This window comes from Oryctolagus cuniculus, chromosome 2, assembly GCF_964237555.1.
Source record: "Oryctolagus cuniculus chromosome 2, mOryCun1.1, whole genome shotgun sequence".
Lineage (NCBI taxonomy): Eukaryota > Metazoa > Chordata > Mammalia > Lagomorpha > Leporidae > Oryctolagus > Oryctolagus cuniculus.
Genome location: NC_091433.1, coordinates 1,826,809 through 1,844,771, shown reverse-complemented (window position 1 = coordinate 1,844,771; position 17,963 = coordinate 1,826,809). Strand labels below are relative to the sequence as shown.

The 17,963-nt window shown below is 54.6% G+C and overlaps 1 protein-coding gene across 5 annotated transcripts in view; it reads right to left on the bottom strand.

Annotated features, from left to right (window-relative positions):
- Positions 1–17,963, bottom strand: part of HTT (huntingtin) — a 166,441-nt gene that overhangs the window by 51,259 nt on the left and 97,219 nt on the right. For all 5 annotated transcript variants that reach the window (XR_011386170.1, XR_011386171.1, XM_070067983.1 and 2 more), the window contains exons 32-37: positions 17,673–17,751; positions 17,382–17,543; positions 13,787–13,842; positions 12,548–12,696; positions 8,337–8,473; positions 6,105–6,221 (exon numbers count right to left, since the gene is read on the bottom strand). Coding sequence is in view for 3 of the 5 variants with exons in the window: in XM_070067983.1 (XP_069924084.1) it covers positions 6,105–6,221; positions 8,337–8,473; positions 12,548–12,696; positions 13,787–13,842; positions 17,382–17,543; positions 17,673–17,751 (700 nt within the window). In the remaining 2 variants the exon portion in view is untranslated. The remainder of the gene's footprint in view (positions 1–6,104; positions 6,222–8,336; positions 8,474–12,547; positions 12,697–13,786; positions 13,843–17,381; positions 17,544–17,672; positions 17,752–17,963) is intronic.

Genomic DNA, 17,963 nt, shown 5'->3' with positions numbered 1-17,963 from the left:
CCAGGACCAGACTGTCCAGGTCTCTCTCACGAGGGACAGGAACTCCGGTTCCAGCCACTGCTTCCCGGCACTTCAGTGGGCGCTGGGCTGGAAGCGCCACAGCAGGGGCTTGGACTGGCCCCCGAGAGGATGTGGGCACCCAAGCAGCTGCTCCGCCCCCTGTGCCACAACGCCCACCCCGATCATCCCTTCTTTAAACGCCTTCTGATTTCAGTAGTGAATGAAACAATCAGCTAAGAACACTCGATCGTCATTGGAAATCTTCTCCCTTACACACTTATTGCATACACGACATGGTTTCTTCAAAGATTCATATACACAAAGTATGAAGCAAACCAAGTGGAACTGCCCTAATACAACTGTCACCATGCTTGGGGACCTGCCTCTCATACACCTCTTTCTTCCCCCCACCCCCAGAAAGCTTTTATTTAAGCAATACAAACTTGATGTTTTTCATAAATACAACTTTAGGAACACAGTGATTCTTCCCACCCCCCCACACCTCTTCCTCCTCCCTCTCCTAGTCCCATTCTTATTTTTTACTAAGCTCTATTTTCAGTTAACTTCATACACATACGATTAAGTCTATACTAAGTAGAGTTCAACAAATTGTATGAAGAAAAAAAAAACTGTTCCCCAACAGTCGAGACAAGGGCTGTTCAAGGTCACTGCATCTTTAAGTGTTAGTTCCACTTCTATAGGTTACCTGTTAGGTGCTCTACTGGTTATCCAGATCAGGGAGGACATACTGTATCCGTCCTTTTGGGATGGGCTTGCTTCACTAATTATGATGCTTTCCAGTTTCATCCATTTTGTTGCAAACAACAGGATTTCTTTTTTTTTCTGCCACTGTGCAGTACTCCATGGTGCACACATCCCATAATTTCTTTATCCAGTGTTCAGGTGACAGGCATTTCACACACCTCTTTCTACACACATGGAACAGCACACACCTGCTTCCTCCTTTCCTGCACCTGCACCCACCCTGCCCTGCCCAGCAGTCAAGTCACAAAGGCTAGCAAGCTGGTGTGTCACTTGCCCAGTCTTTTCCATATTCTATAACCACATCCCCACACACAAGCAGAAAAGTGTTCCGCTTTATTCTGAAATTTCAGATCCTAATTGTTTCTGCTTTTTTTCACTTAACAATACAATGGAGAATTCCCAAGGCAACTGGCTTTAAAACCAACCACTTTTAATGGACGCAACAACCACTTTTAATGGACGCAAAGTTTATACTACAAGGTGTTCAATCATTCCCCTACTGATGTTTCAGATTTTTGTTGCTACCGAGAGACAGTAACAAAGTCAACAACTCTGCCAGGAGGTGGGGTACTTCCCAATGCAGGCATCTGAAACCTTCCAAGTGCCCAGGGCTTCCCTGGCCCATCCAGCCGCCTCCAACTCTGGAAGAGCCCAACATACTCATACAAAGGCCCAGCGCCATTTACGCTACTGCTGGACCCAGGCCACCTGCTCAAGGGCACTGTCCAGCAGTGTTCCGCTGTGCACTGCAGTTTCCAGTCTGTCTTCTGCTCTCTGCATGGACTGCCCTCGTTCCTGCCAGCTTCCCCTCTATGCTCCGCCCACCCAAGATCTCTCTTCTAGGGAGTCTATGCTCCGCCCACCCCAAGATCTCTCTTCTAGGGAGTCTATGCTCCGCCCACCCCAAGATCTCTCTTCTAGGGAGTCTATGCTCCGCCCACCCCAAGATCTCTCTTCTAGGGAGTCTATGCTCCGCCCACCAGAGTTCTCTCTTCTAGGGAGTCTTCTGCCTCTCACTGTCTTCGCAGGATTTTGCTCTATCTGCTCTTCTCCAGCCCCGTCTCAGTGCCCTTAGCACCACTGCCAAACCGAGGCCCAGCTCTCAGGACGCCCACAACTGACCCCTTCCACCCCCAACCCGCCTGCTTCTGTTGCCCGGGCACTGGCAGTTTCTTTCCATCCCCTTCCTGGGCCCTTCCTCACCTCCTTGACCTCTGAGCCGAGGACTGCTGCGTTGTCGAGTTTCAAACGTGTGTATCTTGCCAGGTCTCTCAGCAGCTCCCAACTCACACACCCAATACCAGCCTCACTCCAGCAGGCAGCATCTACAGGGGTCTCGACAGAACACATCCTACCCAGACCCCAACCTCCTCCTGAGGCCCACTGCTCCAGCCTCTGCAACTTCGTCCACCACCCCAAGTCATCCTCACGCTTCTCTCTCTCGCATCCACATCTGAGCCACTGGCAGACCCTGCTGGTCCTACTCTCACCCTGTGCCACTGATGCCCACCAATGGCTCCTCTTCGGTGCCCTGGGGCTGCACGTGTTTTCCCTGCTCGGCCTTCGCCTCCCCTGGGAGTACACTTTCAACTGAGAAGTAAGAATTGAAAGGCGTCTGACCTAGCAGCAAAGATGCCCAGCAGCGGCCAGTGTTGTGGCGCAGAGAGTCGAGCAGCCGCCACCTGCAACGCTGGCACCCCCTATAGTTTGAGTCCCAGCTGCTCCACTTGCAGTCCAGCTCCTTGCTGATGGCCTGGGAAAGCAGCAGCAGACGGCCCAGGTGCTTAGGCCCCTGCACCCACGTGGGGACCCAGACTGAGGTCAGGCTCCTGGTTTCAGGCGGGCCCAGCCCTGGCTGCTGCAGCCCCCGTAACTCTACCTTTCAAATAAATAAATAAATCTTACAAAAAAAAAAAAAAAAAAAAAAGCCGGGTAGGACACTGACACCTCACACAGCTCACACTGGAGTGTGCTGGGTCGAATACTTGGCTCCAGATAACGCTAACGCAGACCTGGGAAGCAGCTGGGTGCTGCCACCCACAGGGAGACAGACTGAGTTCCCGGCTCTCTCGGTAGTCTGCATCTGGTAAGTAGACCTGTGGGTGGGAGCTCTCTCCTCTGTTGCGACAAGTAAAAACAATGAGCCTATAAAACTAAAACCACATCACTATGCTAAACCCTCTCAAGCTCCCCAAAGTCCTCCCTGATGGCCTCGCCAGCAGGCCTCACATTCTCGCTTCACCCAGGGCTGGTCCCCACACCAGCCTCTGGAACCCCAACTGGCATGTCCCCCCACAGGGCCGGGCCCTGCCACTGGCTCCCTGGAACACTAACTGGCATGTGCCCCCACGGGACCGGGCCCTGCCACTGGCTCCCTGGAATACTAACTGGCATGTCCCCCCACGGGGCCGAGCCCTGCCACTGGTTCCCTGAACACTAACTGGCATGTCCCCCCACGGGGCCCAACCCTGCCACTGGCTCCCTGGAACACTAACTGGCATGTGCCCCCACAGGGCTGAGCCCTGCCACTGGCTCCCTGGAACACTAACTGGCATGTGCCCCCACGGGGCCGGGCCCTGCCACTGGCTCCCTGGAACACTAACTGGCATGTCCCCCCACGGGGCCGAGCCCTGCCACTGGTTCCCTGGAACACTAACTGGCATGTCCCCCCACGGGGCCGAGCCCTGCCACTGGTTCCCTGAACACTAACTGGCATGTCCCCCCACAGGGCCCAACCCTGCCACTGGTTCCCTGGAACACTAACTGGCATGTCCCCTCATGGGGCCGGGCCCTGCCACTGGCTCCCTGGAACACTAACTGGCATGTCCCCCCACGGGGGGCCGGGCCCTGCCACTGGCTCCCTGGAACACTAACTGGCATGTCCCCCCACGGGGCCGAGCCCTGCCACTGGCTCCCTGGAACACTAACTGGCATGTGCCCCCACGGGGCCGGGCCCTGCCACTGGCTCCCTGGAACACTAACTGGCACTAACTGACATGTGCCCCCACGGGGCCGGGCCCTGCCACTGGCTCCCTGAACACTAACTGGCATGTCCCCCCACAGGGCCCAACCCTGCCACTGGCTCCCTGGAACACTAACTGGCATGTGCCCCCACGGGACCGGGCCCTGCCACTGGCTCCCTGGAACACTAACTGGCATGTCCCCCCACAGGGCCAAGCCCTGCCACTGGTTCCCTGGAATACTAACTGGCATGTGCCCCCACGGGGCCCAACCCTGCCACTGGCTCCCTGGAACACTAACTGGCACTAACTGGCATGTGCCCCCACGGGGCCGAGCCCTGCCACTGGCTCCCTGGAACACTAACTGGCATGTGCCCCCACGGGGCCGGGCCCTGCCACTGGCTCCCTGGAACACTAACTGGCATGTCCCCCCACGGGGGGCCGGGCCCTGCCACTGGCTCCCTGGAACACTAACTGGCATGTCCCCCCACGGGGCCGAGCCCTGCCACTGGCTCCCTGGAACACTAACTGGCATGTGCCCCCACGGGGCCGGGCCCTGCCACTGGCTCCCTGGAACACTAACTGGCACTAACTGGCATGTGCCCCCACGGGGCCGAGCCCTGCCACTGGCTCCCTGGAACACTAACTGGCATGTGCCCCCACGGGGCCGGGCCCTGCCACTGGCTCCCTGGAACACTAACTGGCATGTGCCCCCACGGGGCCGGGCCCTGCCACTGGCTCCCTGGAACACTAACTGGCATGTCCCCCCACGGGGCCGGGCCCTGCCACTGGTTCCCTGGAACATTAACTGGCATGTCCCCCCACGGGGCCGAGCCCTGCCACTGGCTCCCTGAACACTAACTGGCATGTCCCCCCACAGGGCCCAACCCTGCCACTGGCTCCCTGGAACACGAACTGGCATGTCCCCCCACGGGGGGCCGGGCCCTGCCACTGGCTCCCTGGAACACTAACTGGCATGTGCCCCCACGGGGCCGGGCCCTGCCACTGGCTCCCTGGAACACTAACTGGCATGTCCCCCCACGGGGCCGAGCCCTGCCACTGGCTCCCTGGAACACTAACTGGCATGTCCCCCCACGGGGCCGAGCCCTGCCACTGGCTCCCTGGAACACTAACTGGCATGTCCCCCCACGGGGCCGAGCCCTGCCACTGGCTCCCTGCAACCCTCCCCCCAACCATCTGCAGGGTCACACTCCCTGCCTTCCAGCATACTCAAGCATTACGTCATCAGCAAAGTTTCTGCCTGTCACCACTCACCGTGACATTATCACTCTCTTCTGCCTGTCACTGCTCTCCGTGACATTATCACTCTCTTCTGCCTGTCACCGCTCTCCGTGACACTGCCCGCTCTCTTCTCCCTCGGTGCTCTGGAGTACTCACCATCAGCCGACGTTTTACAGGCGTCCCTGTTTTTCTGCTGTCCCCAGCAGGACAAGGTGTTTTTAAATCTGCCTTGTTCATTCCTGTCTCCACTGCCAGTACCTGTGCTGAGCTACTGATGGGTACTGGACATAGTGTGCCGAACGTGACCCAAGAGGATCCACATACAGCCCCGGAGCCCCAGACATCACTGAACCCACGTCTCACTATCGCCAGAAACCAAGGCCCAGCCACCGTCCGTGTGGTCTCAGGAGAGCCATCCTCAGGAGGCTTCTTCCACGTGCCAAGAGCCACGCACGACCCAGGGTCCAGGGCTTGCTTTATGAACAAACGTGCCTGCAGGCCACTCAAAACCTCCACCTGTGCCAGGCACGCTGTGGGCCCATCTTGAGGGTCATCCTCAGCAGACCCTCCACCCTTCCCTGGCTACAGAGGAGCTGTCAGTGCACACAGCTCCTATGCACCGGTACCTGCGGAACCTGCGCCGCGGGAACACAGCTCTGTCGGCCCCACCTGACACGGCGGTCAGACCATTCCCCACCACAAGCGGTGTCACTGCAGTAGAGCAGCTCTGATTAAATGATGTACAGCTGCTCAGGTACCGCATCAATGATGAGGAAAACCAAAAACAAAAAGCCAAGGACCACAGAAAACGCATGACTGACAGGAGGACGGGGGCAGTGCCATGAAACAGGACCAGGTGCAGGCTTAAGTCAGACCTGGACCAAGTCAAGCCCAGAACCTTCGGGTAACCTCCAGTACCCTTTGAGCTATGATTTCTTCACTCAAGTAGGCAGACAATGGCAGCCTGAGCAGGTCGTTGTCAGAAAACACACACTGTGACCAGCGCCAAGAGGTACTGTCAAAGCAGGAATCTGTCACGCGCTGATGACCACCCGCCATTCACGATAATCTCAATCCACTTCCAAAAGCAGTACATCACGCGTGCTGCACACTGCAAGCCAGACTCGAGTGACAAACCTGCTGCTTGGCTAGCATCGGGAGAATGATGTCAGCAACCTGGCGAGACAGCCGCTTCCACTTGTCCTCATTCTCCTTGTGGCACTGCTGCAGGACCAGAATAAACATCTCCAGGACCTGCAGGAGCATCGCAGCACGGTTAGGACGTCTCCAGCCTGCAGGCCCCTTTCCATTGCCTCTTGGCGGCCTCGGACCCCAGCTGAGCAGGAAGACGCCAGGATACCAGGACACGTGACCCAGTGAGGGCCCTACGAGCACAGCGGGGGCCACAGAGCAGCGTCTCCAAGGCACCAGTGAGCTGCACGCTGACTCGGCATGACTCAGGGCCGGGTCCGCTCCTCCGGAACTTACAGGAGCTCATCATCTGAGACAGGCACAGCGTGAACACCTGCAGGGCCAACACAGGCCGGCTGAGCAACCCGCAGACACCTCACTGCTCTGTGTACAGGAACCTCCAGCCTGCGCTCCTGCGAGGGACTCGCACTGAAGAGCAGCTCCGAGGGAGACGACCGAGCGTTTCTGAACAGAGGTATGTACGGTCTGGCAGAGCTCTAACAGGGCAGCCCGCCATCACATCTGCAGAGTTACCAACGCACAGCGATGCCCTCCGTGCCCAATTAGTCAGGGCTGCACCCTGCACCAGTGGGGGGGAGGGGCCGCAGGAGGCCCTGCAGCCCGCAGAGCCCCGAATGGTTATTAACAGAAGCTTGCAACCCTCACTCTGTAAAACCTAAGTACTATACAGACGGACACAGCCTTGCCTTTAGGCCAAGCCCTGTATCCACAGCTACCCGCACTCTTCAAGGGACTGGTGCGGTGATACATTAAACACAAAGTGAGTTCCACCCGTCGCTGGGTAAATTTGCCAGACTTGAGCTGCCTACTCGCCACACAGCAGAGACCTCACTGGACGTGGGGCTCATCAGCCCTCCCAGGGCCCCACCCTCTCAGCCACGCTCACCAAGACTCATAGGCTCCTTCATCCACCCCGCCCTGCATTTGTCGTTTTTACTGTAATTGTGTGATTTCAGTAAGCATTAAACACTTAGACACCACATTTTCAACATAAGAATGCACAAAGATGGTGTTACTGTATGAAGAAAGCGTCTAGCTTCACAAAGACTCAAAGACAAACAGCTAAAAAGGACTGACAAAATGAGGGCTAGGGACTGGTGCTGTGGCATATTGGGTAAAGTTGCCTCCTGCAGTGCCAGCACCCATATGGTTCGAGTCCCAGACGCTCCACTTCCGATCTAGCTCCCTGCTAATGTGCCCGGAAAAGCAGTGGAAGATGCCCAATGCTTAGTCCACTGCACACACATGGGAGATCAGCAAGAAGCTCGTGGCTCCTGGCTTCAGATCAGCTCAGCTCTGGCCACTGAAGCCATTTGGGGAGTGAACCAGCAGACGGAAGATCTCTCTCTCTGTGTCTCTTTCTCTATGTATGTAACTCTGGCTTTCAAATAAATAAATCAAAAAAAAAAAAAAAAAAAAAAGAGGGCTAAACAACTGTATAAGTTGTTTTTTTAAAAAAGATTTTATTTATTTGATAGGTACAGTTACAGACAGTGAGAAGGAGAGACAGAGAGAAAGGTCTTCCTTCCATTGGTTCACTCCCTAGATGGCCGCAATGGCCGGAGCTGTGCCGATCAGAAGCCAGGAGCCAGGTGCTTCTTCCCGGTCTCCCATATGGGTACAGGGGCCCAAGTACTTGGGCCATCCTTTAGCATACAGCTGGACTGGAAGAGAGGCAGCGTGGACTAGAACCAGCGCCCATATGGGATGCTGGCACCGCAGGCAGAGGATTAACCTACAGCACCACGGCGCTGGCCCCAACAACTGTGTAAGTTTAAAAAAACACTTAAAAAGTCAGATTTCTGCACTCACACACCTCAAACTTGCTCCAACTTAAGAGGAAAAAATGAGCTCAAAGAACAAGACCTTAATCCTTGACAAAACAACAGTAAATAAAGCCTTTTTTCAGATTTGAGATAATATCATGTTTAAGAATGTTATTATCTTGACCAATGATGCAATTAATTATATTTGGTCTTCGTTTTGGGAAAGAGGGTCTCCACCACCTCTCCTGTCTGGGATTATCTTCTGACTGCCAGACAGGTGTCAGGCGGTCTCCTGGGGCCACGCTCCCTTTCAAGACACACACCCAAGTGCACCTGCACCAGGCAAAGCGCACCGACACCTCCCTCTCCTGTCCGCAGACGCCCTTCGTACCTGGTGGTACTGGATGAGTCTCAGCAGCATCGACACCACCACCTCCTTCTGGGTCTCAAGCTCTCGTCCTGCATCAGCTTTATTTGTTCCCCGTAACACGAAGAGGTCGTGGACGATGGGCTGCAGAGCAGGTATGGCTGTGGGGACAGAGGGGACCCGATAAGCCACATTTGGGAGACAGCTGTGAACACCTCCAAAGTGCTTTCAGGAAATTAAAAAACTCCTAACCTGTCCCTATGGTATGGTAAGGGATGAACTAACTAACAGTATCAGTTAGTGTTCTGGGAATGTCATTTTACCACATGGAGGCCCAAGACCCTCCTCTCCACACTGACTAACACTCCTGTGCAGCTCCTAAAGAAAGAAAACCAGGCTTTCTGTAACATGACTCACTTCTCGCTACAGGTGACTCAAATGCAAAAGTCAGTCTGGAAACCATACTATCCATAACCAAGTAAGATGCCCGGCCGTAGGCAGAAGCTAACTGGTCTACCTGCCTGTGCTGCTTTAGGTAAACTCATCTCTCACACGCGAGATATCCCCCCAGGCCATCAGGTCCACAACAAAAATCAGAACAAATTAATAGACTCACTACAACCACACAGAAAAGAAACACAGGCACACTCGCCTCTCACTGACAGACACACACAGGCACACTTACCCACCCTCAGTGACACACACACACGCACACACACTCACCCACCCTCAGTGACATACACACACACTCACCCACCCTCAGTGACATACACACACACACTCACCCACCCTCAGTGACACACACACACACTCACCCACCCTCAGTGACACACACACACACACACACACTCACCCACCCTCAGTGACACACACACACACTCACCCACCCTCAGTGACACACACACACACACACACCCTCAGTGACACACACACAGGCACACTCACCCACCCTCAGTGACACACACACACACACTCACCCACCCTCAGTGACACACACACACACTCACCCACCCTCAGTGACACACACACACACACACTCACCCACCCTCAGTGACACACACACACACACACCCCCTCAGTGACACACACACTCACCCACCCTCAGTGACACACACACTCACCCACCCTCAGTGACACACACACACACACACACCCTCAGTGACACACACACACACACACTCACCCACCCTCAGTGACACACACACTCACCCACCCTCAGTGACACACACACACACACACTCACCCACCCTCAGTGACACACACGCACACACACACACCCTCAGTGACACACACGCACACACACTCACCCACCCTCAGTGACACACACAGGCACACTCACCCACCCTCAGTGACACACACACAGACACACTCACCCACCCTCAGTGACACACACACACACACTCACCCACCCTCAGTGACACACAGACACACTCACCCACCCTCAGTGACACACACACGCACACTCACCCACCCTCAGTGACACACACACACACTCACCCACCCTCAGTGACACACACACACGCACACACACTCACCCACCCTCAGTGACACACAGACACACCCACCCACCCTCAGTGACACACACACAGATACACCTACCCACCCACCCTCAGTGACACACAGACACACCCACCCACCCTCAGTGACACACACAGACACACTCACCCACCCTCAGTGACACACACAGGCACACTCACCCACCCTCAGTGACACACACACAGACACACTCACCCACCCTCAGTGACACACACAGATACACCTACCCACCCACCCTCAGTGACACACAGACACACCCACCCACCCTCAGTGACACACACACACTCACCCACCCTCAGTGACACACACACACACACTCACCCACCCTCAGTGACACACACACACACACTCACCCACCCTCAGTGACACACACACAGACACACTCACCCACCCCTGATCAACAGGCACACCCCTACTCTCAGACAGATGATTTAGTTTTCCAGTGCTAAACTCAGCGTATGGCTGCCCAAGGTGCTCTCTGAAGATCCTCGGCATCAGGGTGCCTTGACGTCAGGTGGGCGAGTATGCAGGTGTGTGGCTGCTGCAGAGCTGTGGATGATGTCTGGTATTTGACATTTGCATTTTCTGCTAAATCCGGTGGCCGAGATGCTACATATGAATACTCTGTCCCCACTGAGCCCTTGTGAGGCCGTGGCTGAGACGACTGGCTTAGCTGGTCAGGAGATCCAGAAGGCACCCCAGCCTCTGCGCTCACTTGGCCTGGTCTACACTCTCCTACAGATGGACAGCACTAAGTGGCCATGACATTTTCACATTTAGGGGTTTCTACGGGTCTTAGGATATGTCCCTACCAAAGTTCAAAAGCGTGTAGATTCCTGCAGAGGAGCCGAGAGAAGTCAGTAGGGAAAAGGTAGATCAATTTATGAGCCGGCGGTGTGGCAGAGCAGGTAAAGTCGCTGCCTATGACCTGGGCATCCCATATGGCTGCCAGTTCAAGCCCTGGCTGCTCCACTTCCAATCCAGCTCCCTGCTAATGACCTGGGAAAGCAGCGCAAGATGGTCCAAGTGGTTAGGCCCCTGCACCCACGTAGGAGACTGGGAAGAAGCTCCTTGCTCCTGGCTTGGGACTGGCCCAGCTCCAGCCATTGCAGCCACCTGGGGAGTGAACTAGCAGATGGAAGATCTCTCTCCCTCTCTCTCTCTGTAAATCTGCCTTTAAATAAATAAATCTTAAAAAAAAAATCAATTCAACAAGTTCAAAAAAAGATTTACAAGTGATTCTTTTTTATTTTTAATATATTTTTTTTTTTGACAGGCAGAGTGGATAGTGAGAGAGAGAGACAGAGAGAAAGGTCTTCCTTTGCCGTTGGTTCACCCTCCAATGGCCACCGCGGCCGGCGCGCTGTGACCGGCGCACCGCGCTGATCTGATGGCAGGAGCCAGGAGCCAGGTGCTTCTCCTGGTCTCCCATGGGGTGCAGGGCCCAAGCACTGGGGCCATCCTCCACTGCACTCCCTGGCCACAGCAGAGAGCTGGCCTGGAAGAGGGGCAACCGGGACAGAATCCGGCGCCCCAACCGGGACTAGAACCCGGTGTGCCGGCGCCGCTAGGCGGAGGATTAGCCTAGTGAGCCGCGGCGCCAGCCTACAAGTGATTCTTAAAACCACATCACCTCACACCACATGTAAAGGGAGCTGCCTGAGCAGCTGACCATTTTCTATGGTCCTTATTTAAGCTCAAAAATAGCCAGGAAAAAGAGAAAGTCCTGAATCAAGCCCAAACTATACCCTCCAATACACCAGAGAAGAAATGAAGCTGGTTTACGGCAAGTCAGATTTCACGTCGCGTTTGTGGGGCATGGGAGTCACCACCGTGCTGCCCCAGGTTAAGCCTCTGACTGCAATGCCAGCATCCCACTTCAGAGTGCTGGTTAGCACCGGGCTGCTCCACTTCCAAACCAGCTTCCTGCTGATGTGTCTCAGAAGGCAGAAGGCAGCCCATCTGCCTAGACCCTTTCACTCACACAGGAGACCCGCGTGGAGTTCCTGTTTCCTGGCTTCTGCCTGGCCCAGCCCCAGTTGTTGTGGCCACGTGGGGAGTGGCCCAGCAGGTAGAAGATCTCTGTCTGTCTTTCCCTCTTTGTAGTTCTTTAAAATAAGTAAGTCTTTTAAAAAAACAAACAGCAAAAAACCCTTTTCTGGAACAGGCATTTTCTTATGGCTAAGATGCCAATCAGGATGTCTACACTGCAGATCATCTAAACCTGGGTCCAGCTCCTGACTCCAGCTTCCTACTGTGTAGGCCCCGTGAGGAAGTGGTGAAGGCTCGAGTTAACTGGATTCCTTTCCCCCATGTGGAGACCTGGATTGAGTTTCTGGCCCTTTGATTCAGCACCTGGCACAGCCTGGGTCCACTGGGGGCCTTGGGGAGGGAACCAGCAGATGGGAGCTCTCTCTTTCAAATAAATCAATACAATTTTGTGTTCTACACTGACAAACAGGGATACTTACATTAGACCATTTTACCATTTCTTAGATTTCTTTCCCTAAGTAGATTATGAACTCCTAAACATAGATTGTGTCCTCCACTTTTCTAAAACATCTCTAACCAGCGCAGGCACACACACTCAGCCTGCAAAGCCAGGCACTGTCTACACAGTTGAACATGGGTGTAAAGAGACTAACACCGTAGAGCCCATCACGACACTGAAGACCACAGGGAAAGGTGTGTCCCGTTACCGTGTGTCACAGCCTTCCTGCCACTGGCCATGATGCCATCACAGAGCTGAATGATTTTGGGAATCCCAATGATCTGTTTGGAATGATAGCGCTCATAAGACAGTAATACCAGGAAGAAAAAGATGTTTGGAATAATTGCCTCTGATTCCCTGGAAACAAAAACATCCATTTAGACATTTCTTTTTTTAAATTATGAAACATAATCAGTACAAACAGCATAGATAACCTGAGAGTGTACACTGAGCTGGGGCCTCGGAGAGCTCCTGCCCGCCCCGACCCGTCTCCACCCCCGCCCCACAGCTCCTGCCTGTCCTGTCCCGTCTCCACCCCCGCCCCACAGCTCCTGCCTGTCCTGTCCTGTCTCTGCCCCCTCACACAGCTCCTGCCTGTCTTGTCCCGTCTCCGCCCCCACACAGAGCTCTGCTCCTGTCCCGTCTCTGACCCACACACAGCTCCTGCCTGTCCTGTCCCGTCTCTGGCCCCTCACACAGCTCCTGCCTGTCCTGTCCCGTCTCCGCCCCCACACAGAGCTCTGCTCCTGTCCCGTCTCTGACCCACACACAGCTTTGTGCCACGCAGCCCTGACAGCCCTGCACAGCCAAGACAGGCAGTGCTTTTGGGTCTCCTGTGCCCCTGCACACTTGAAGAAACTGAGACTTAAAGGATAGACAGTCATTTGCCCCAACTCACAGTCAAGGTATTTCTGGGTCTCCTGCCCCCCGGATTCTATCTGCACATGACCTCTGCACTACGTTTCCCTATTTGTCAGGGACCCCAGAAACCAGAGAACCTTAATTTTCAATAATTATACTTGTAAACCTATAACAGACATAGCAAAAAGTACTTATCTTCTAGCAAGGAAAAGCTGCAGTTAATGTACAGTTCCTAATAATTACTCAAGGCAGCCTTATCTGCAAATCCTCTCTCTAAGAGGACTTTACAGTGAGCGCTCTGAGATGGGAGTCATCCAGCAACCTAGCACCATAATCAACGCTTTCAAAGGGAAATGAAGACGGACAAGTCTGACTGCCAGACGCAGAACTCGCGCTGCACAAGTCCTGAGATATTTAACTCACTAGCTTTTCAAGAGAAAGATGTACAGCATGATCAGCAGATTTCCATTTCTTAAAGAAACAGCGAAAGCGCCTGAGAGCATTTTAAGGAAAAGGTCCGTGTACTCATCTACAGTGTCAGTGCACACAAGCAGCGGAGTCTGCGGCGGCGGCGAGGCGCAGGTACCTGAACTGGCCCACTTCCATGTACTCAAACTGCTTCAGCACAAACCCGATGAACACCTGCGCGGGAACAGAGCTCGGTGTCAGTGACGGGAACGCGCCAGGCTTGTCTGCCGGCCATCTGCGTGAAGTGCCAACCACTCCCTGAGCACGTGACTGGTCTACACTCCAGAACTCACATCTGCTCTGAAGTCAGACCGCATATCTGCAGGATACTTCCAGAAATCGCTCTGAAGACAAGTCTGCTACACACTGAGGTGAGATCGCACTGGAAAAACCCAGCAGGCAGCACCCAATATCCCCCCGAGGTCTCAGTCGTTCCAGGCAATGACAAACCAGGCAGCACGCACTGCCTGGCACTGGCTTACTCTCAATGCCCAGGTCAGTCCATCTCTGTCCAGCGCTGGATGAGAGCAGCCTTGGGCCACAGCCACCTTCTGCCCACCAGAGAGCATGCACCGAGGGAACCTTGGGCACGAAGCAGGCCCACAGCAGGCGCCCAGCAGGTCGTTATCTAACTGAAGATAACGGCTTTCTGTTCTTGTCATGAAACCACGGCACTGCATGCTAACAAGCGGGGGAAAGGCACTGGATGGCACCACCAAGTGCAGCGGGCTGGGTGTGGCGATTCTTGTGTGACAGACAGAGAAACTTCCCATGTTGCTGTTCACTCCCAAAATGCCCGTAACAGCTAGCATTGGGCTAGGGTGCAAGTCAGGAACTGGGGACTCAAGCCAGGGTCCCTGCGCAGGTGGCAGAAATTCAAGGACTTGAGCCATCCTCAGGAAGCTGGAGTCAAGAGCCAGAGGCAGGAACTGAATCCAGGTACTGCAATGTGCAATGTCTCAACCACTAAGCTAAGCACCTGCTCCTGGGCACCAGCTCTGCTGGCTTGAGGCCAGCCAAGGGTGCTGGGCACATTCGCAGAGCCAGGCTGTCCTCTCAGCACTCATGTGTCAGATGGAGATTTCAGAATGACAGAAAAGCAACAAAAATGATTCCATTTCTGAAAAAAGGCTCGAGGTGTAATGACTATACACAGAACAGTCGAGGCTACCTGCCAGTCCTCTGGGAGAAGGTGCCTACTTCCTTTACAAAGTAGCCCCAAGGAAACAGCGAATGGGCCATGGCCACATGAACACATCAGTTTCCACCCACATGAGAACCGGGAAGTGCGGGGGAACAGACCCAGCCTCTGAGGGGGCCTCGCCACAGCACCACCGCAGCGCACTGGTGTGGCCCTGATGCCATCATGCCCACCTACAGCTGCTCCTCCTCGGCTCAGACCAGGGCTCCCGCGTGGGCCCTGCCCCAGACTCCTGTGTCAAAGGGAAGGGAAGGAAGTTCTGCAATGAGCGTGCTCCCACGGAAGGAAAGGGCCGTACAGGGATTTTCCTCTCACGGCTTTTGGAAAAGGAATTAGAAACCTCAGGCAGGGGCAAGCCGAGTTCTGTGTTCCTGTTTCACTTCCAGTTAACCCCATCACACCCCCTCCCATGGAGAGATGGGCGTCTTGAACACGTGTCCTGTGCAGCCTGGGCACGTCAGACCCCACACCATAAGGCGCTGTCAACATCTGCAGGTGTATGAGTCTAGGAGGGAGGGAGAGGACAGTGTGTACCTGAGGACCACATCTGCAGGTGTATGAGTCTAGGAGGGAGGAGAGGACAGTGTGTACCTGAGGACCACATCTGCAGGTGTAGGAGAGTCTAGGAGGGAGGGAGAGGACAGTGTGTACCCTGAGGACCACATCTGCAGGTGTATGAGTCTAGGAGGGAGGGAGAGGACAGTGTGTACCCTGAGGACCACATCTGCAGGTGTATGAGTCTAGGAGGGAGGAGAGGACAGTGTGTACCCTAAGGACCACATCTGCAGGTGTAGGAGAGTCTAGGAGGGAGGAGAGGACAGTGTGTACCCTGAGGACCACATCTGCAGGTGTATGAGTCTAGGAGGGAGGAGAGGACAGTGTGTACCCTGAGGACCACAGCTGCAGGTGTATGAGTCTAGGAGGGAGGAGAGGACAGTGTGTACCCTGAGGACCACATCTGCAGGTGTAGGAGAGTCTAGGAGGGAGGAGAGGACAGTGTGTACCTGAGGACCACATCTGCAGGTGTAGGAGAGTCTAGGAGGGAGGAGAGGACAGTGTGTACCCTGAGGACCACATCTGCAGGTGTAGGAGAGTCTAGGAGGGAGGAGAGGACAGTGTGTACCTGAGGACCACATCTGCAGGTGTATGAGTCTAGGAGGGAGGAGAGGACAGTGTGTACCCTGAGGACCACATCTGCAGGTGTAGGAGTCTAGGAGGGAGGAGAGGACAGTGTGTACCTGAGGACCACATCTGCAGGTGTATGAGTCTAGGAGGGAGGAGAGGACAGTGTGTACCTGAGGACCACATCTGCAGGTGTATTAGTCTAGGAGGGAGGAGAGGACAGTGTGTACCCTGAGGACCACATCTGCAGGTGTAGGAGTCTAGGAGGGAGGAGAGGACAGTGTGTACCTGAGGACCACATCTGCAGGTGTATGAGTCTAGGACAGGGAGAGGACAGTGTGTACCCTGAGGACCACATCTGCAGGTGTATGAGTCTAGGAGGGAGGGGAGGACAGTGTGTACCTGAGGACCACATCTGCAGGTGTATGAGTCTAGGAGGGAGGAGAGGACAGTGTGTACCTGAGGACCACATCTGCAGGTGTATGAGTCTAGGACAGGGAGAGGACAGTGTGTACCCTGAGGACCACATCTGCAGGTGTAGGAGAGTCTAGGAGGGAGGAGAGGACAGTGTGTACCTGAGGACCACATCTGCAGGTGTATGAGTCTAGGACAGGGAGAGGACAGTGTGTACCCTGAGGACCACATCTGCAGGTGTAGGAGAGTCTAGGAGGGAGGAGAGGACAGTGTGTACCTGAGGACCACATCTGCAGGTGTATGAGTCTAGGACAGGGAGAGGACAGTGTGTACCCTGAGGACCACATCTGCAGGTGTAGGAGAGTCTAGGAGGGAGGGAGAGGACAGTGTTTCTACCTGTGGAAATTCCCTAACTACACAGAGAAGCAGCTCAGGGTCACAGCTCATTTCATGGCAACTCTGTTGCAATGCACTTAATGCATGGCTCTTGTTTGAAAGGACTTTGCACTGGGGATGGACAGGGTCCGCCAGAACCTCCAGCCACAGCCACCACAGCAGAAGGTGAGGTGTCTGGGAGGAACTTCCTGCGTGCCGCCACACAGCTCCCACCTGGAGTCTCGGGCCTTTGGGGAGAGGTGAGCTAACTGCCTGGATTGCTGGCGGCTGCTAACCACAGGTGACCAACTGCATTTGAAAGCACATCACCAAAACAACGACTCTGCATTCAGCTCACAGGACTGGCGGGGAGGGAAAGTCCAAGGTGCTAAAGGCCAACCCTCCCAGGGCACAGCTCAGCCTGGGCGGAGGCCTCCCTGTTGCACGCCAGGCTTTCTGCAGCAGTAACAGCATCCAGTAGGTAAGAGGCAGCAGAGGGGGGAGAGGGGGAAGGCAAATGCCGCATTTCTCTAACGTCTTTTGACAGTCATTTTCACTGAATTAGGAATAGGTATGGTGAAGAAAAGATTACGTGACAAACCTGATCTGAATCCAGAAGACAGTAATTAACTCGCAGCTGAACCAGCTGTGCCAGCAAATCTAGAACCTGCCGCTGTAACTGCACCGAGGTCGTCGTGGTGTACTGTTTCAGCGCTTTGATGACAAGAGGCTCAAATAAACGGATGTGATTATGAATAGCATTCTAGGAAGACAGCAGAAAGTCCACAGTGAGTCCTCAACTCTCGGCTTCCAGCAGCCGATCTGCAAAGTCTCAAGCGAGACTTGCACTCCTGGTCACCAGCCTGCTCACCCCGCAGGGACATCGATTCACCTTATCTGCACGGTTCTTTGTGACACTCGTGAGGTTTGTCTTCAATTGCGTAGACACTTTCTGCAGTACATCAAACCATCTGCCAAACAGGAAAGAAAAATCTTTACGTAATCTCCGTACACAGCTCTACTCCAGCTCACCAACTTCACCCTCACAAGTCAGAACATGTCAGAACAAAAAAGAACCCCAAGGCCGCTCAGTGTAGCAACCGTATGCTCTTGGGCACCACGCCTTGCAACCTGTAGGAGACTGATCAAGTGTGAGCCACGAGAAACCCATGCACAGCCAGGT